Raw genomic sequence first — 22,257 nt, forward strand, 5'->3', positions numbered from 1 at the left:
AATATCCGTCTGAGATGAAATATCCTTCTGTGCAGACTCATTTTTATTGCTAAATTGCCAGTTGATACAAACATTTTGCTCATTAGAGATGTCTTGTTGTTGATGTGGCAAATATAGAAAGTTGGATTAGTAGGATCAATCACAGTGACTCCGAAATGTTTACAAAATTCCATTTTCTCCTGTGATATACATGACCATTTTTTCATAATAACTTCAAGATAAGCTGCTAGATAGAAATGACCAGACTTGAAGTTATATGTCTATTAAAAAAAAAAGTTTTTCAATTTGGTGCCATGTTGCGATCATACCCAAATGTGTCGTCGGAGGCGGTATGCGTTATTATTACACTCGCTACCGCCTATATATGTGAAAATGGATTTTCAGCACTCGTTCATATCAAATCAAAGACGCTGATTTTTAAGTCACGACCACGTATTTCAAGAAATACAGTTGAAGAATTTGCTTTGAAACAATAGAAGTCAACCCGATATCTACACGAATATAGTGTGATCTTATTTTCAAGAAATGTCATTTTGTTGCTGTTTATCACAAAGCCTACAGTTATCATTTGCTCAAAACAGATGTCGATTGGACGATAATTGAGCTAAATTTGAACTAAAACTTCGTGGGGGTCTGCGGGGGTCCGTGAAGGTCCGAAAGACGTCTGCAAAGACAAAAAGGTTTAGAACCACTGTCCTAAAGCTTGTATTACGTCAAAGCACTCTCTTTACAGGGTATTTTATAACAATAATTTTTACAGAGTATATGTTGAGGCCGATCGTGTACCATTCCAATCATACCTTCGCGGTTGCTCTGCTGCGGGACACAAGACTTCAAATTGAGATGTTTCATCATATAATGGAGAAGAACCTTGGAGGCGAATATAACCGTTTGATACTAAATGCAATTGAATGCAAGAAAGATGATGTCATAATGGCTTCGATTTCCTGCATCCAACCAGCGAGAGGCTTTAGATTTTTGCCGGATTCTATGTTCCATCATTCAGTCCGATACATCGTCACAAATTCCAGACCATCCCACCACATACTCCTCTTGACTAGTGATGAACCATCTCAGCTAATCACGATTCAGGTGAAGTTGAATAAGGAGAGTGAGTTGCTGTCACGAGACTGCTTTAGCTTCCGCTGGAACGGGGATACAGGTAAGGACATTATATCCAATTAATAAGCACAATATATCCAATCCTAACCAGAGGTGGTCAAAGTAGTACAGAAAGCTACTCAAGCAGAAGTAGAAGTAGCGACGCTATAATCCACTTAAGTACGAGTAGAAGTAGTCCTTCTAAAAGCAGCCTAAAAGCCTAGAAATACTTGAGGTAGAAGTAGAATTGACAGACTTTAAATCTACTCAAATAAGTAGTTGTGAAAACGATCGTTATTCGTTCGCACAGAAAGACTGTCTAAAGCGTGGGTGGGCAAAATTTGGAGCTAACGGGCAGCCTTCAACATCTGATTCCATTCGCGGGCCGCACTATATAAAATTGGGATTATAAACCAAAACGTAATATTGGTATTTTATAATATAGCGATGAAGTGGAGATAATATATGTGCTTATTTGAAACAAACCAAACATTGCCTTGATGATATCGTACACGCACCAGAAACATATAGTGGCGAGATTTCGTAGGCTGGTCGACCTCAATAACCAATTTGTCAAGCCTACTGAGATGAAAGTCGGTTGTCCCGATTCTCAGAACAGGATTGAAATTTAAATCCGTGAGCAGCGATCTGTTCATAGATTTACTAATTTTAGTTTTGGTTCAGTTTCAAGACACACAATGCTGATAGCTTCATAACGATGTTAGCTTCAAACACGCTTCTACTATGTGTAGATAAAATATAAATACACCAATTCTACGCATTAAGAGAAAGAATCCATCTAAGACGCGCGCGCCCGTTGTAATTGTTATGACAGGATCTGTTCATAGATTTACTAATTTTAGTTTTGGTTCAGTTTCAAGACACACAATGCTGATAGCTTCATAACGATGATATCTTCAAACACGCTTCTACTATGTGTAGATAAAATATAAATACACTAATTCTACACATAAAGAGAAAGAATCCACTTAAGACGCGCGCGCCCGTTATGATGGTTAAGACACACACACCCGTTATGATGGTGAAAGATCCCCCCTATTATCGTCATATCACAAAACGCGACCAACGCAAACATATCGGATAGTTTTATGGCATGGATGGTTGGGACTGTGGATGAGAGATTTTTAAGTATGAAATTCAGACTGAATACAGAGTAATAATTATGAATTAGATGTAAATCGCGCCAGCGCGAATTTCTATTTTCAATTGACCTGAGCTTCGCGCCTCCCTTCAGATGCTTTCACATTCACGCCCCCACCGCCACACCCCAGTTTTAGAACCAATGCCTTCGATTTATAATGGTGAAATAATATACTATAAAAACTTAAATCAAGTCCATGCAATGATTCGATTTTTAGTACGCGTTTTATCGATGATTTCAATAAGATTCATCAGACTCTCGCTGGCCGTAGGTTGCCCACCCCTGGTACAAAGCGACAAATTGAGCTGTGCGAAACGTGCAGAGCTGGATTCACATTGATGCATCCCAGTGGGGAGAAAGTTTCGACAGCATAAGCATTCATTCGCATCTTGGGATGAAAATGATAGAATTGATATGGGAATGCAATACTAATCCTCTGTTTACTGGAACAGCCCATATCTTGGTAAATATCATGGTATGGCAGCCTACCTTATATTGTATGGCCCGTAGTTTGGCCAACGAGGAACACGGAGAAGTGCTATCGGATATAGTGTTAACACTTTGCGCGATTAGTAAACGTTAATAATAAAAAAAATACTTATCGTAAAAATGACATATATAATAGTGTAGCTTTATTTTCGGAAATAGAGGCATTACTACCCTTGATTTTGTACTTAAACATGTATGTTCTCAAGGCAAAAGAACTGAAAGTAATTACAATTCAAGTATGATACTAGGAACTTAAAGAGAAATATAAATACTACTTAAAAAAGCGGAACATATATTTCATGTCATGTCCAGATAGTTTCAACAGTGGTCTGCTAAAACAGGTGTACAGCTAGGAAAGTCAGAGTCCACTTTTCCAGATTAGGAGACGCCATGGGCTGCCTAATTACGATATGATAGGTAAATGCTAGATTGCAAAATGTTAGTTTCAAACGTTATGATGGGGCATACTTGCTGAGATGAAATATTTCATATGGGCGACAAACGGTGTGAACGCAACTACGCAACCCGCGAACCTAAATTATATTCCCTTATACGTTCGACGAAAATTCTGGTATTTACTCAACCTTTATGAAAATTAAATGTAGATGCTCCGTGAAAACAACCTCCAAATTCCTCAGGATATCTTTCTGATTGTATTAAGATCTCGGTTGCTTTCACGCCTTATTTAGCGTGCACTTGCGACGTAATAATTTTGCTTATAACACGAGCTTTCAGAGCTCCTCTCCTTCATCTGGTGATAAAGTGGAAAAGGTGCATCTACTTGACAAACTGAAAATAGCGAAAAGTAAGTAAGTATACCACAAAATATTACGAAGTAGAAGTAGCGGAAAATTGGATATACTTGAGTAAGTACCTAAGTAGCGGAAAACTACTTAAGTACTTGAAAAAGTAGAAGTACTTCGTTACTGACCACCTCTGACCCTAACATTATTCAGTGTATAGGCTACCTGCGATCGTGTTGTATTCAAACTTAACATACTTCATATACTAATATTATTTGAAGAGCTTCTTGGAGGTACAGAACTTCAATATACAATTGAATAGTATATTCATATTGAAATGAACCCGAATATTTTCGGCTGACACTCGTCAGGGGTAATCGTCAGCAACTAGTAGAGAAATGGAAAGAACATTGTATGTATATCAACAATCGCATCACAAAATATGACGTCACCAGCATGAAATTTCGTGACTGAGAGAGCGTTCAATATACTATTTTTAGGTGGTACACGAACTCCTTTTGTTGACAGAGTTTTGGTTGGTGTATTTTGATAAAAGTCGACTCCAAGGCACACAAATGGAATTGTGAACGGCCTCACCCAACGATACGAAATCGGTCGTCTCGACAGTTATTCACACAAATCGGATTATCAAAGGCCATTAATTCTGCCATCGGCAAACATCTGTTACATAATCCGATTTGTGCGAATAATTATCGAGACGGCCGATTTCGAATCGTTGGGCGAGGCCGTTAACAATTCCATTTTTGTGCCTTGGAGTCGACTTTTATCAAAATACACCAACCAAAACTCTGTCAACAAAAGGAGTTCGTGTACCACCTAAAAATAGTACATTGAACGCTCTCTCATTCACGAAATTCAATGCTGGTGACGTCATATTTTGTGATACGATTGTTGATATACAATGTTCTTTCCATTTCTCTACTAGTTGCTGACGATTACCCCTGACGAGTGTCAGCCGAAAATATTCGGGTTCATTTCAATATGAATATACTTTTCAATTGTATATTAATAATAATTAATACAGGTGACGATCCGTATCAACAGAGATACGACAAAAATGACGGGAAAGCGGTAATCAACGTTCATGGTCCAGCATACAGAGCAGACAGGGACGTAATCACAGGAAATGCCATCGGAACCTTGAATGAGGGGGAAATTCACAACGAAAATTACGAACGTACCACACGAGTAACGGCAAGGAAGGAAACAACCCCCGACAGTTCCATTTCAATGGAGATGAAACAGGAGCTGAATTGCGGGATGAAAAGCATTGCAGTAGACTCCGGTATCACGCATTTATATTTATTGTCCGAAATATTCAGACCTGTATCAGAGTTGGATCAATTGTAATTTGTAATTGAGCTGAATGTAATTAATACATTTTTTAATGTAATTGTAATGGTAATTGTAATTGAAGCAATTCTATTTTGTGTAATTGTAATTGTAATTTGATCAAAATTTTGCTCAATTACAATCTCAAATACATTTTCATGGAAGCCTGAGAATCACAACATAAAATAATAATTCAATCAATCATTTATTCGTCGCACCAGTGAAAATCCGGTACGAACCAGGATGACGCCGAGGGGCCTTAAGGCCTGTAAAAAGTCACCACATGTAATAATTAGCCTATTTACATCAGTGTTCTATGCGTGCTGCGTTATAACTAGATAATTCAGTCACGCTAAACTGTTTCCCATACTTCAGTAGCAACAGAAAACTTTGTGAATTACAATATAGGCTAAACCAGTGGATCTCAAACTCGGAGGCGTGCCCCCTTGGGCGGCGTGAAAGCATCTGAACGGGGCGCGACGCTCCAGTGAACTGAAATCTTTTCCGCGCTGGCGCTTGGCCCGATTCGCCTCGGTTTTTATGGTTATTGCTCGGTGTATAGTCTGAATTTCGTATTGGAGAATTCTTTCATCAACAGTCATGACCTTCCATACCATCAAACTATATGTAAGGATTTCCAACTTTTTTCTGGTTTCATTGTGTGCTATGACGATAAGGGGGGCATGAAATATTCACTGTCATAAAGGGGGGCGTGTCTAAAAAGTTAGAGAACCAGTGGGCTAAACTATATCTTAATATTTCAAAAATGGATGAACAGCAAATAAATTATTTTGAAACCTGGGCTGAACCATTTTCTACACCATGGTCAATTCTTTTTTAAATCTCTGACCAGTACCGAGGCTTGTTGCAACATTAGCAAAAAAAATTCAAGTTTCCAACCAAGGCTTCATGAAACTTGACCACGCATTTGTAGATATGTTATCCCGATCTTACCTCCAATCTTCGCCAGAAACTTTTCGCAACCTTATTTTCCTCAAATGCAATCTAACAGTTTCCGAGCAAGTGAAAATGTAAATGCGAAAACATATTGTAATTCTTAGCTATCAGGAGGTTCTTTCCTTTCGCATTCATTTCAATTTTACACACCTTATCGGTATCATCCTTATCGCTGACGCCTTACCAATTATATTTCATTATTCTGACTCAGCTCTGAGTAGCCTAATCGTTTGGTTATATTTCATTGACTGTCCTGTAGCGTATTCGCTGTTAGTCGCTCAAACCCTTGGTTCTCAATAGTCGCTTGAAACATTTTATGTGCTAGTAGTTTTCAGTACTCATGATTAGGAATAGTTCGAATACGTTTGAGTTGTTTTTTTAATTAACGGGTATTCTACATATCAGGAATGAAACATGAATAGCTTAGGATTGTTGCTAATTACGTCGCTATGGTTGTCAAAGAACACCTCTTTACTGAATCAATCAGCTGTTTAAAAGTAATTGTAATTATAATTGTAATTAATTACATATTTAACTGTAATTGTAATTGTAATTTGATATTTTTAGCATTGAGTAATTGTAATTGTAATGTAATTGAAACATGCAATGAAGTAATTATAATTGTAATTGTAATTGAATCAAAATATTGTAATTGATCCAACTCTGACCTGTATACAGTATTAATGACTGACGTTTCCGTAGCTGTCGCATCAGTAGGACTGGAGACGTGTAATGCATTTCATAATCAACTTTTTTGGTCGTGCGTTCGTTGCATTCCTACCGAAGTACTAAATATACAACAAAGCTAGGGTTACCATATTTTTGTGGCACAAATTCCGGACGCTCTTTAGCGCCCACCAACGGATTTGAAAATGAGGTATGAGCACATTGCAGATCAATATGACATCACACCAGCAAAGCTTTGTCTATCGACTAGAGGTGGTCATGATCTGGTTCAGAGGTACCGGTATGTGGTTGAGTATTTTAAGATGTAACCGACGAGATAGCGTAATGGTGAAGCGTCCGGCTTCTTGATCGGTAGGTCGCGGCCGGGTCAGACCAAAGACGTGATTAGTAACACTGGTATCCATGACTTCCCTGCTTTGCGCTCATGGATTACTGGGATAGCATGGAGGGGTGTTGCATGACTTAGAAAGCCGTAAAGGCTATATCTGCACTTACATGTCCAGCAGCATATGCGCATCATGCAGTCATGGTATGCATATGCACAGATCGTGTGTATGTGTATCATGAGTCGGTGTATATGCCGCAAAAAACATCAAGGACAAAAATAAACTACGTCCTTTCCTTTCCTTCCAGCGCCGAAGCCAGATTTTTTCAGCCCCCTCCCGCCCGAATAAATATTGGTCTCGGGCCCACCGTATGGTAATCGATAGGGATGGTGTGAACTTGAGGTTCACGTTCGCGTTCTGTGTGTGAACCTCAGAAATTTAGAGGTTCACGTTCACAAACGAACCTTGGTAGGTTCTGCACTGTGAACCTTTTTTATATATTACAATTTTAACTTCATTATAACATTTTTGGTTGAAATTTATTGCATTTCAACTGCGGGCCACTCTAGGCACGGCGCTTGCAGCATGAAAAAAATCAACACTATACTAGCATGCACCTTGCCAATCTCAAAGATTTGACTTGCTTTGTTACAAAAGTTTGCTCGAAATATCCAGATTTCCGTAGTGAATATTTAGTGACTCTTTACTGTAAGCTTGACCCGCAATCACACAATATCAAGAGCGAAATACACTACCAGTAGGTAGTCAGTGAATGATGCTTATTCATTAGATTCAACCAATCAATGAAATTGATATCGTTGCTTGATGTAAAAAATCTAGCAGGCGTACGGAGTCAATCTTGACTTCATATGTTTAATGTATCATGAAAACGATTGGGGTTGGTGTGTTGGCTACTAATGTACAACTTGTTAATGGGGTAATATTAGTAGCAAGTATAGAAACCCGTTTTACACTCTGCTCAATATCAACGTAGCAATACTCAGATGCCGAATACATTCGCCCGGTCTGGTCTAGACCGTTAAGTCGTAAGCTTATATTCCCTTGCAAGTCCTCGTCGAAATTGTCGGCGAAGCGACGAAAGATTCTGATTTTATGGGACTATTATATCATTTGATGGCCCCAGTTGATACATTTGGCGACGTTTAAAACCACTTCATTGTACTTCAGCATTGTGGCATAATGTGGCCCGAGTCGTCGTTGGGTATCGTGTACATTATAGATTACCACTTCACTGAAATGAAGGGTTGGAATTAGCAAAATGACGTCACGTGATGTCATGAGGTTCACGTTCATGTTCACACAGAACCTTTCTAAAAGGTTCGCGTTCACACGAACCTGAACCTTTCAGAGGTTCACACCATCCCTAGTAATCGATGCAACTTCTGGGGGCTTACTGTATGAATCTGGTCGTTAAATGATTTGAATGAAATATGTCAATAATATCCCAGCTAGCACGCCCACTTGGTATCCAAGTGGAATTTAAGTGGTTACGTGGGATGGATAAACGGAATGGGTTAGTAACATGTGACCCACATCGAAACCAAGCGGGATTTCCATCCATAAAGATGCGTGGTTGTACCATACCAATCCCAGGTAGATTGCAATAAGTCTCTTCTCATTGTACGTATCAATTTGAACTCGGGGAGTTTCACTTGTTGAGTTTTTGTAATCAAATCATCTTGAAACATGAGAAATCCACTTATAGAGGATCTTAGAATTCCCATATATCACCCACACAGGAACCAACCTTATTTTCCATCAATGTTCTTTGGTTTATTTCAACGAATAATAAGGTGGTTCCGTATGTAGTAAAGTTTTCTAGCTATTATGCGATCCCTGTTGGTTGCTCGAACATCGAACATTAAAACCCCTACCATGCTTTACTTCGTCAATGTGATTTGAACTGTTTAAAATCGACCGTTTGTCGCACTAAAGTTAACTTAAATTTCCGTTGCTAGAGTACTCAATTCCTCACAGCGTGCGTTATAATCTTCTAGCGTATATCCCATTACCTTTATCCCATATCTGTATCTACTATTTTTAACTCAGGATTAATTTTACTCGTAAAATTTCTGTGATCAAATAATTGGAACTTGTGATTTTCGTCAATGAAGACGGGTCGATTTTCCATACGGTTCCTACATGTGACTGAGTAGTTTTCCGAAATAGATGCTTCTTTTATATTTTCCTACAGCAAGGTCTGTTCATCTATATCAGTGGTTCTTAACCTTGCCCCCAGCGCCCCCCAGGGGGAGCTGGCGATTTTGAAGGGGCGGAAACGCTCAGGGGACGATATGGGGGGCGCTGAGCCAAGGGGGGCGGTATGGGGGGGCGCTGGAGAAAAATGGCTTCGCAGTAGATGATGTGGTGGTAGGACATATCCTTAATGAGTATTCAGAGCGAATTTACACCGATATATAGTCTTCAAAATACATAATAGGTTTAATTGTTCATGGGCGCCTAAATGACTGGCACCGAATGTTCCTGTCTTGGCAATCTGAACCCCAGAAGACGAATTTCATCTGGCAGAGAAAAATTATATGCCAGTGAAGAAATACCAGTTTGAAATCGTGTGCGTCTTTTAGTTTAGTACGATTGGGCGAAAGGGATATTCCTGTTGGGCGATATCCTTGTTGAGCGATTCTATATTTTTTGATATTGCTGACAGGAGGTCACGAAATAACATCATGCAACGTAGCCATACCATCGGCCAACGGGTACGCCCGCCCGAATATGTTCAATGATTAGTTATAGGCCCTACAGTTTCCAAGACACCACACAATGTTTGCTTTAAGTTTTGATGAGTCTGCGAACACTCAACAACTCACTGCGCTGACCCTTGGACAACAGTGCGTAACGACTAAAAAAAGGTCATAACTTCGGATTTGTTGTGCGCAACGTAGATTTTCTGTGTGCAGAGACCGTGTCAGCACTGCGCACGTGCGCAGCTTAGAGGGAACATTGCACCTCACTCAGCTCTACCGGTAAATCTGGTAACGTGAGCAGAGAGGACAAGAAATTGATAGCAATATATATGCAATCCCCGATCTTGCTGACTGATTTTAACATGAATTATCGAATGTTTTCGCGCTTCGCACTGGCTCGCTAAACAGTAGAGCTGATCCCGTGGCAAAAGCGAACAACGTGATGGGGGAAGGTCGGTTTATCACCCTATGGGAGCCCAAGATCCAAGTTTTTTCGGGGGCCTGACGGAGTGACGTTTCGTTCCAGCCAACGGGTATACGTCCGAAGATGTATACTTATTATTGAGGGGTCCTACCTTTTCAATCACACATCACTCAGCTGTACCGGTAAATCTGTTTACGTGAGCAGAGAGAGGATAAAAATTGATCTCAATTTACATGCAATTCCCGATCATATTGACCTTGACCAATTCAATCATTAATTAGTGAAATTTTTCGCGCTTCGCGCGTCTAGACGAGAATAGCTGCCTCAGTAAATGGTCACCCAATGTAGATACCTGGTATCAGCAAATAGCGGACAGCCGAATGAAGGTCTGGGGGTGAATTTCCCCGGAAGTTTCTTTTATCACCCGATGGGGGCCCAGGACCAATGTATTTTGTTCGAGGGGGGCTGACGAAGTGCTGTTACGGCCCTGGTAACAAATAATTGTACCTACGGGCACACCCGAATATGTTTAGTTATTAAATTCGTGCCCTTTATTTTCCTGTACAACAGCTCACTCAGCGCTACTGGTATTTTATCTGATTACGTGGGCTGAGAGGATAAAAAGTTTATAGCGACTTATGTATGTAATTACCACCAATTCATTCATGCATTATAGAAAATTTTGGTACCTAGGGCGACCAGGCCACACAAACCTTGCTGACCCTCGAAATCCTGCTATGGTGTTCGTGGGGGTGAAGCCCTCAGAAGTTTGGTTTATCACGCTATGGGTGCGCAAGGCAATCGTTTTTAGGGGGGTTTACGAAGTGCTGTTACGGCCTTCCCTCTTACTCGTTGTCTTTATTACATTCCTCACAATATGAAGTTGGGAGCGCTGGGGGAAAAAAGGTTAAGAACCACTGATCCATATAATAAATTCATATTATAATCGGTTTCCGATTTGTTCATTTGCGATGATGTTCGCTGGGACATTTCCAAATTGAATTCCATCTCCATATGAATTGAATTCGGGTACCGCCTATAAATCGGGCGGTCTCGGTTCGATTCCCGTCGGAGGTTTGTCCGGGCTCCTCTTCTTCCGCCATGAGACCCGAGAATGACTCGACGAAAGAAAGCACTCGCAAGTTATGGAAATCGCTAGCAAGGGCCGTGGCCTCGAAAATGATCAACATCGAGAGTAACTGTGACGGCGGGCACTCTAAGCCGAGGCCCGAGGTAGATGTCAGTCTAAAAGACGGCAACTGCGCGTCGGTCGGCATCCTCCTATCTGTTCATTACATCGCTTTGTGTCTTATCGCATTGTACATTTTGTGTGTCTTGTTTAGTTGAAAATATAACTTAACGATTAGACTAAACAGTGATGACGGCCTCACTCACCCACCGGAAATATTATTATATACTCAGATTGTTGTATATATTGGTTTGAGTGAGTAGTGGTAGCAGGTATTTACTGTACAGTATACAATGTTAAAGTTAAATGACGTGTAGGGAGTACCTAACATCGCCTTAACACATGTCTACGTCGAATTCTCGGCCCACTTACATTGCCACAGCTACAAGGACCGGGGTCGTAATATTGTCTTCGCTACCAGCTTAGTGGGTTACCAACATGGTTCCCCATAATATACTTCTGTAATATGGGGCCCAAAAGGTACGGGTCCCGATTGGTTTCCCCACCTGGTTACCATAATTCATCTCACCTTGATACCTTGTGGTACCCAAGTAGGCGTGCAACCTGGGATTGGTTCTTCCATATGCTACTATATAATTTTTATGCTCTCTCCGTCCACATGATCAGATTTACCGGTAAAGCTGGTGGAGGATGACGACTTCGAAAATGCAAGGAGCGTAAATGTACGTCGCTGAGTCATGTTTATGTCGCACCGACGAGATTATTTATCAGTGTAAACTTGACTCTAAAGGCTTCTCTACACGACAAGTCGCCGTTCCGAACCAATCCGGATTTCTTTAGTTTGTTCTATTATGTATATGGTTCACTGAACACCGGTTTGGTTTCTCTCCTAATTTACGGATCGGTTTGGAAGCTTTCGCTCAGCGACGATCTCGTCGGTCTGCGGGACCGTAGTCTCGTCGGGAAATTATAGTTTCTGTGGAGTGGAGTGGAGACGGATATCGTATGGTATAGTACACAGTATATAGTATAGTATACAGTATATAGTGCACAGTATAGTATATTGTATAGTATACGGATACATTATAGTCGTATAGTATATAGATATATTATAGTAGTATAGTATAGTATACCGATATAATATATAGTAGTATAGTATAGTATAGTATACAGATATTATAGTATTCCTGAAGAAGAACAGTATCTTTGTGGGTTCTTCTGTGTAATTCAACGGGTGAGGAATCGGATATGAGTATATTTTGTTGTTGTGAAATATAGCATTTTACCATAGCCTTGATGAATGTTTACAGTATCGGTATATTATGTTTATTTCTTTGAACAGTGATGTAGTGGTAGTGGTACCAGTATACATTATGGTACCCTCAAGACGTTTCAGGATTCGACCCAATGAAGTAATGACGTGGCAGCAGCAGATGATGGGAATGCTTAGGTATTGGAAAAATGTACTGAAAAAGAAACGCAAAAAGCGTACATTTTGGGTGGGTCCAATTTTATTGCGACGAGAGCGGTATGGTGAATATCATCGCCTCATACAAGAGTATCGTCTGGAGCGTGTTTCGGAATATCGTCGATACTTCCGGATGACCCCTGAGAAATTCGATTGTTTGCTGGACAAAATCAAGCATGCTATCGTCAAGATGGAGACGAATATGAGGAAACCAATATGCCCAGCTGAACGTTTAGCAGCAACATTGAGATTTCTTGCAACTGGAGATTCTTATCAAACTATTGGTGCATCATTTAGAATATCTCCGTCGACTTTGGCATTGATAATACCAGAAACCTGTTCGGCTATATGCGATATACTTGGACCAGAATTTATGCCCGTTCCTGACAAAGAAATGTGAAAGAAAATTGCCACCGAGTTTTTCGGGTGTTGGGACTTTCCAAATTGTATTGGCGCAATCGATGGAAAGCATATAACCATGCGAGCACCAGCAAACAGCGGAAGGGCGTTCTATAACTACAAGAAATATTTCAGCATCATTCTCATGGCAGTTGTTGATGCAAATTTCATTTTTCGATTTTGATATAGTAAAGCCTTTTGCAATCTGAGCCCGAGAGTACAGGTCTGAACAGCAGAGGGAAATGGTGCGCTTCATATACAAATACCGTGTGCTCCTCTCGAAAGAAATTTGTTTCTGGTACGCTTGGTCGATTCCAATATCTTCCCACTATAACGGCAATTCTGATGAGAGGTTAAGATATAACAAGTCCAGTAACAATTGCACACTCAATCAGTCCTCGTGCAAAATACAGAAACATTGAATTGTTGCAATATCACAAGCTCGATTGGATCATATGCGCCGGCTTTGAAATGTTGTGTTTCCTGTGTGGTCAGACAACATGGATATGGATACGCAGACAACGAGCATACGCATGTTCTACTGTCATATGCGTATGTGGTACAGCAGGCATCCACAAAATGCACCATGCGATGAGGAACTGGCATCCGAGATTTCACCTTGAATCTGTTGATCGCAATATTTTACAAGAGCAACTTGTTGAGAAAATAATGATTGTTATCCAGCCCCACGCATAAAGTTTGGCTTAATGAAAGAATTGTCAACTGAAAGCTGGTTTTCCGTCTTTAACTTCACATTGACCTTTCATGGCCTGTCATTACATTAATTATTGCTGGTTTCTTTGGTCATCACAAACTACCGTTTCACTGGGTCAATCTCAAAGATTTGTTATTATTTGAAAATCTTGTCATGAGATGGATTTGGAACACAAGGACATAGATGGACACAGACTATTTTCGGCTGGCACTCGTCAAGGTTAATCGTCAACAACTAGTAGAGAATTGGAAAGAACATTGTATATCTACAATCGTATCACAAAATATGAGGTCCCCAGCATGAAATTTCGAATGAGAGAGCGTTCAATGCACTATTGCCAGGTGGTACATGAACTCCTTCTGTTGACAGAGTTTCGGCTGGTGTATTTTGATAAAAGTCGACTCCAAGGCACACAAATTGAGTCGCTGACGATTACCCCTGCCGAGTGTCAGCCGAAAATATTCGGGTTCATTTCAATATGAATATACTAGTCAATTGTATATTGAAGTTCCGTATCTCCAAGAAACTCTACAAATAGAAGTTTGTTTGTTCTGTTTGTTTTGGGGTATTCATGGTGTTTGTCGACTACTGTGGTCATTTACACCAGGCCGATATTCTTCTTATTTTCCGTAACTGCCGACTTATAGCACGGCCCACCTCTAGGCTTTTGTAAGACACGGCTGACGCGGATGAAGTGGCGAGGAGGAGCCTAGGTAAACCTCCAACACTTAGGTATCGGAATTCGGAAGTCGGACTCGATCCCGAACCCATTGGTGTTGCAGCCGGGGATTATACCACTGCGTTATCTCGCCACTTTACAAATGGGAGTGTGACACCAGCGGAAACTCTGTCAACAGAAGGAGTTCATGACCACCTGGTAATAGTGCATTGAACGCGCTCTCATTCGAAATGTCATGCTAGTGACCTCATATTTTGTGATACGATTGTTGCTACACAGTGTTCTTCCCAATTGTCTTCTAGCTGCTGACAATTATCCCTGACGAGTGCTTGCCGAAAATATTCGGGTTCATTTCAATATTATTATGCTATTCAATCATATACTATTTAATTGTATATTGAAGTTCTGTACCTCCGAGAAGCTCTTTAGAAACATATTTGTCACTCCATATCTACTGTGCGCGAAGCGCAACAAAAATATTTGGCTTACTTGAGTTTTATGAAAATTAAATGTTGCTACTCTATAAAAACAGCACCGGAATTCATCGGCAGGCTATCTTTCTTATTGGAAGATTAAACTACTTCTACTTGACAAACTGAAAATGACGAAAAGTAAGTAAGTAGATCAAAAAATATTACGAAGTAGTAGAAGTAGAAGTAGCGAAAATCACATCTATTTGAGTAAGTACCAGAAGTGGAGGAAAACTACTTTGAGTACTTCGAAAATGTAGAAGTTCTTCGTTACTGACTACCTCTGGTGTTCAATGCACTTCCAAGGCATTATTTGAGGGGACCTTGTAGACTGGCATTCCACACCCGTCGTTAAAATGTGTGAGGTACTATCGTAATATTTACGGCGGACACGGAAGAATCACATTTTGTAATATTTTGATTTAATTGTTGTTATACTTGCCTTAATTTGTCTAAATCATGAGATACAGACACCATGGAAGGGGACATATGCACCATAACATCGTAAAACCGTCGCGTTACAATTTTGCAGCTCACAGGCATTTGACGTGCCGCAATTATAGTTAGAGAATTTTAGAATCTAATAAGGATTGATCCGTTATCAGTGCATATGAGCTGTGGGACTTGACTGGAGTGACGACTCGATTGTTCTCCTATTGTAGGGTTGCCAAACGTCCGGAATTTCCCGGACATGTCCGGAATTTCACTGAAGAAACTGGGTCCAGAAGGAAATTCTCAAATATGCGTAAATGTCCGGAATTTTGAAGGCTTGCAGTGGGCTCCAAAGTTTTTTGTAAATCAACATAAACAATATTAGTTTCAAGCAGATTTATGCCATTCGAAAATTTTCTTCGCGTTGGGCGCGAGTTCATGCAACATATTTTGATATTAGTATGGGCACCAGGCACAGCCTTCTTCAAAAGTCCAATCAAGAATAAAAATAAATAACCATCATTTTCTGAAATAAGTCTAATTGTAATCACAGGTATATTCCTAGAGTTGGTTAAGGCCGATTGTATGTTTCAATCAAAGACCGTGGTTGCAAATCTTGGGGTCGTCTGCCTTTATCTGGGGATCGCGATGATGTTAGACGTAATCAGCTTCCTAGGCCATGAGTAAGTTTGGGCAAGCTGAAATTTTTGAGCAATCAGCTTATCAAGTTTTGAGCTGGACCAAGGAACATTTACAAGTTGGAAATGAGGTCGCAACCATAACAGGTTGGAAATCACCGGATATGCAACCTGATGGTGCATTTTATAGTAGCCTATTAGCCTATTATATATTATTGACAGAATTAAATCATAAAATTTAACAACCAGATGCATATAGTAAGTGCCCAAGAAGTTACATCGATTACCTGATGGTGGGCCCAAGATCAGTGCTTTTTGGGCGGAAGGGGTCTGAAAAAATGTTGTTTCAGACCTGATTACAACACACAACCAAGATAGCCTCACCGACCTAACAGTATAGCAGTCCGGTCGAACACCACCCCGATAGGCCAGACACGGCCCGCCAGACGATTTCAGTCCGGCCCGAGAAGAAATCTATTTCTGTAGCAATCACCAGAGCTCACATTCCAGATGGCCCAATTCATGACCTATTAGGGTTACCATATTTAGGAAATCTGAAAAGAGAACACTTTTTCAAAATTTTAAGAGTTGCAAATCCGGAGGAAAATCCTTAAGAAATGGTAAATTTTTCCTAGTTCGTGGTCAGTTGACTAAAAAAGAAAAGGTCAACATTCCGGCTCAGCTCCCGAAATACACGCCGGAGCGTACTTCGGTGCTGGTTTACTGCATCTCAGTCGAATTTGGCCGTAAGTTTCACCAAAATTCCCAAAGACGACAAAAGGAATTCCTCCGAGGACACTTATAAAAAAGTCAAAAAGAGGATAAATCCTCTTAAAAGAGGACGTATGGTAACCCTATGACCTACATCCCACTCCATTCCTGTATACCAGGGGTGTCAAACATGCGGCCCGCCATGCGATTTCACACGGCCCGCGAAGCTATTCTGATAAGATTGAAAAATTGTTGCATTATTCAGCACATTTCTAACAAATGTTGTGAATTTTTTGCAGAAAATACTTTCATTAAATAATCCCTCAAGACAGCAAATGTAGATAATGATCATGGGCCACATTACAACCACCCGACTATGACGTTATGGTTTTACACTCTCTAATCCGAAAAGGCAAAAGTGCACACTGACTTCAAAGTGTTATGGAAAAATACACCAACAAGTGATTATTCACAAAAGCGAAAACGCCAATTCGGAACGGTTGTATGCAGTAGCCTATACATGAAAAATATATATTGGCTAGAAAATTTACATTTCAAATATCTAAGATAACATTGCTATGTCACTTCCCACCCAATAGTTCCCCGGACTCAAGAAAAGCCGACTTACAATTTAATGATAATATTCCAAATTCTAAAGTCCTCGTTTAAATGTAAATATTTTGCATTCCACACAGCGTACGTTGGCTACCGCCTGATTGCGACTACAGCAAAGGGAGCATATAAATATGCCAACTTAGATCGTCGATAGCACCACGCTTTTATCGTTTCTTATCTGAACAATCGTTCAATCACCGTATTTTTGCCAGTTCCAGTGTTCGCGAAGTAGGGTATTGCGACCAGACATGGGGTAATCGCGATTAGTAATCGTAATCGATTACGACGATTACAGCATTTTCAAGTAATCGTATTCGCAATCAATTACATTCGAAAAAAATGCAAAGTAATCGTAATCGTAATCGACTACTTCACATATCTAATCGATTTCTTTGTGAAAAAACGATTACTTTTTAGTTGTACAATGAATACAACATAACCGAACATTCGTGAACAAGGAAGAGATATTATACCATGTTATTGATAGCGCAAGCGGTTGATTTTCAAACGCCACTGCTCATTATTACGTCAGAAGTATTTGCTTTGCTTGTCCTTGCGTAAGAAGTATCCACACGTAGTAAATATATATTCGATGTACATTGTAGTGTGATTGTTAGAAAAGTGTAAGCCATGCTGTATATCAGGTTATCAATACACTCCAGACGCCATTACCTCGCAGCAATATAATAATCCCCACTAGTTTCAAATAGTACCTTATGTATTGATGTTTGGTTATGCTTATAGTTAAACGCAGTTTAACCGTTGCTGCTTGGCGAGCAGTAGGCCTATCTATGTAGTATACGTATGTATTGTACGTACACCTGACAATGATTTGAAGTTTTGTACTCGGCAAATAAAACATTACGGTGGTTAAAATCAACAGCTGCGTTTATATATCATAACCGAGCCGGTATTTGCCGTTTCTCGTACCGGCATAACGGCAGCTTGCTGCAGTATCTGTATTAAGTGAAAGGTAGAATTTAAGTTCACTTTATCTTATTCTCATATGACTACTTGAAACGGGAGCCAATCGTCATTTCACAATTCTTCACTCGACATTTATACCTGCCGCCATAGCCATCCACTTATACACCGTGTGTTAGCGTGGGTTGTAGGTACAGTCAGGACCAAAACAGCAATTCGTTCCCCACTCCAAACGTTGGTATTGGTAGGGTTGTAACCAAGTTACAATGTTGCGAGACACAAGTGTATCTCACTTTTATAGTTTTGAATCTCGAGTCAAGTCGAGCCATTTTCAATTCACCCCCGAGTCAAGTCCGAGTCCAAGTCAGGTGGTAAAGGGCCGAGTCCGAGTCATATTTTTTTACTCGAGTACGAGTCCAAGTCGTTATGTTCACAGATCAGTTTTCTGATCAATCCGGTTCAACCCACTTTTTTCAACTTTGCTCGATTGATATAGAATGGCTTCTATTCATAATATATAGTAATTTTCATCAGTTTTCACAGTTAAAGCCCTATTTCCAAGTATCAGAACTGATAGACGAATTACAAATAATGTGGTAACTTTACTCTTCTTTGAAGTTACATGGAATGCCTGTCTTGGCCGTTCTAGTCCCGAGTCATATGACTTGGTTCGAGTCATGCAAAATGACTCGAGTACAAGTCGACTCACTACAAAAAATGACTAGGGTCAAGTCAAGTCACCAAAAAATAGCGACTCGAGTCATTACAACTCTGGGTATTGGGGCCCCATAGGGGGGGTCAGTTTTCAAGTTGATGACTGAATTTCGTCAATAATATTGGTAATTGCATTATATTGCTATTCATTCAGATTTACCGGTAGAGCTGGGGGCACGTAATTCATAGTTATAGCATCTGGTATGTTGTTATAATTTCATTATTGTATGTTGTTAGTTCGTGACCTCCCGTCTTTTATATGATCAAAAAATACTGTAGTCGCCCAAACGTAGCAGACTAAAAGGAAAAACTTTCGTGAGACGCACACAGAAATTGTCATCTCTTCATTCCTCTGTGAGTGCCCCGGGTGGCATTTGCATTGTTGAGGCTCAGATTGGAAGGACCGGACTATTCGTCACGCCCACTGAGCGCGGCTACTGACAATGGACGCATACCCAACGTTTCGGCCAAGGTCACGCTTTGCTAGCACACTTTGTGGAGTTAATTGCATTTTGGCCGAAATTGCATACGTCTTTTGGTGTGTCGTGGCGGGGTAATGACTGCCACCGAAATGCCTATTCCTATAAATTATGCATGCTTTTTTTCTTGAGGGGGAGAGGTATGCATCTCAAAATCAAGCTATTTAGAGACATTAAGTCCCGAAGCTCGAAAAAAATTTTCAAGTTAAATAACTCTCTTGAAAATATGTTTATTTACGAAATACTTTTGAGTTCCCTTAGAGCTCCCTCCCGGTCCTATTGGGGAGTTTGGGGTGTGTCAGTTACGGACCTGGCAAGAATGCAAATCGTTGGGTGCGACGAGTAGTCCTGCATAAAGGTGAGCAATGGGTGCATTATGACGTAACAAGAAAATGACGTATGATTTATAAAGAAAGTTATTATCTCATTAGACCTTTTCATCGCAAGCCTTATTTATATTGTCTTCCAATATCTGTTATCTTATATCTTAGTTCTACGGAGCAAAACAAATGTAATCGTGAGTAATCGTGATTACTTTTGAAAAGTAATCGTAATCGACTACTTCCTGATTTGGCTGTAATCGTAATCGTAATCGTAATCGCGGGATTCACAAGTAATCGTAATCGCAATCGATTACATTCGTGAAGTAATCACCCCATGTCTGATTGCGACTTGCAAGTATAAAACCCCTATATGCTTGATAAGTGATAAAGTATTCAAGTGAAAAGCGGACGCACGATGTAACATTTTGAAATCAGTTGACTGGTCCAGCCCGCAGTCGCATTGAAGGCTAGAATCTGGCCCGCGAACCAATTTGAGTTTGACACCCCAGTTGTATACAGTCGATGGGCAATGCTTTGCTAGTGTAACGTCATATTGACAGACAATGTGTTATACTTCATTTTAAAATCCGCTAGTGGGCGCTCAAGAGTGTCCGGAATCTACTTCACCAAAATATGGTAACCCTATCCTATTATCCTACGAAGAATGGTCACGGTCAGATGGCTGCAGTCAAAACAGGATTGCAATGTGCACTCTAAATTCGAATGCGTACAGAGGAACGCAAAATTACACGCCAAATCCGTTTTTTTAAACTACCACCTAACGACTTAGAGCCGATGTGTGCCTGGCTATCCTGTGTTTAGGGGTGGTGTGTTCATGCTCGTGCAGTGCTCGAAATTAATACCAGCCATCCATGAATTTTTACTCAGCATAGGATCAAAAATATTTTATTTCAAATTGGCGTAGAATTAGAATTATAGCTACACAGTTGTGTTTACAAATTAGATTCTAATTAGAGAAAAGAAAAATATCATAAATTGGTGTAGAGTTAGAATTAGAGCGAAACAGTTTTTTTACAAATTAGATTCTAATTAGAGCAAAGAAAGATTTCACAAATTGGTGTAGAATTAGAATTATAGCGACACAGTTGTTTTCACAAATTAGATTCTAATTGGAGCAAAGAAACATTTCACAAATTGGTGTAGAATTAGAATTTTAGCGACCCGGTTGTTTTCATAAATTAGATTCTAATTAGAGCAAAGAAACATTTCACAAATTGGTGTAGAATTAGAATTTTAGCGACACAGTTGTTTTCATAAATTAGATTCTAATTAGAGCAAAGAAACATTTCGTTATTGGTGTAGAGTTAGAATTAGAGCGACTCGGTTTTTTTACAAATTAGATTCTATTTAGAGCAAAGCAACATTTCACAAATTGGTGTGGAATTAGAATTATAGCGACACAGTTGTTTTCACAAATTATTGTGAGACGATCCCTTTATGCGGATGCCATTCGCCACGATCCATGACTGCAGGTCACCATTTTCATGGGCGCTAGTACGAGATGTGGGGGACTCAGCTTTTTCGATGTTAATTTGACGTAGCGGGCCTGGCATAGTAAAATGTGTTAAGTAAAATAATATTGCCAATAGTCCATGTGTGAATCGAAAGCACAAGATTTATATAAGGTAGAAATGCTCTTATGGGACTTTTGCATAATGAATATGTAATAAAAATACAGCTGAATCGGTCAAAATAGTTCAACAAGCTCAACTCATGAAAACAAGTGATAGCAAATTATGTCGTCAGGATATGCTGTCTAATCGTTGACATGTATGGGGTTTTCCTCGTAATCAGATATGTTCTGTAAATGAGTAGGCCTACTTGGACATATGAAGTTCTGATTACTGTCGAGGGTAAACCATAAACTAGTAAGTTTACTAAGCTTGAATTATCCATTCAGATTTGATCAGTATACCATCATACAGGTACCTTTTGGAACCTCGCCACCTCATCCGCGTCAGCGGTGTCTTACAAAAGCCTATAGAGGTGGGCCGTGCTATAAGTCGGCAGTTACGGAAAATAAAAAGAATATCGGCCTGGTGTAAATGACCATAGTAGTCGACAAACACCATGAATACCCCAAAACAAACAAACAAAGAAACAAACCTTTTGGAACGGCACAAGTAGTGTGTTCACATTCACTTCTTCTTTGCTCTATATGTCCGTGGTAGCCAGCCACGTGGACTAAAAATTCAGGACTACCAAACATTACAGCAGCAGAAAAGATTTTCCATGGTGTGGAAAGAAAACGAATTTACACTGGCTCATTCTAACTTTAGCCTTATCAAAAAAAAACGATGTCATCCAATAATATTTATTCATCATTTATTGTTCGGAAGCCTTTTTTAAGTGCAACCGTTTATTGCACCGTCATAACGTAGAGTCAATCTAAACATAGTCCTAACATATTTACAGCGCCCAAAAACAATTGTGCCACATTTTTGCGTCTGAATGCTGAACTCAACAGACCCCGAATTAGAACATATGTTTGTCGCGCAAGTCGGAAGTTAACATACCCTGAATTAGAACTAACTCTACATGCACCCATGTT

General features: G+C 40.0%; 1 protein-coding gene across 1 annotated transcript in view; it reads left to right on the top strand.

Annotated features, from left to right (window-relative positions):
- Positions 1-4,866, top strand: part of LOC145435391 (uncharacterized) — a 106,630-nt gene extending 101,764 nt beyond the window's left edge. The window contains exon 5 of the mRNA XM_080312667.1: positions 4,541-4,866. Coding sequence (XP_080168793.1) covers positions 4,541-4,866 — 326 coding nt within the window. The remainder of the gene's footprint in view (positions 1-4,540) is intronic.
- The last annotated feature ends 17,391 nt before the right edge of the window (positions 4,867-22,257 follow it).

This window comes from Botryllus schlosseri, chromosome 3, assembly GCF_051294905.1.
Source record: "Botryllus schlosseri isolate E-star chromosome 3, Bs_hap1, whole genome shotgun sequence".
Lineage (NCBI taxonomy): Eukaryota > Metazoa > Chordata > Ascidiacea > Stolidobranchia > Styelidae > Botryllus > Botryllus schlosseri.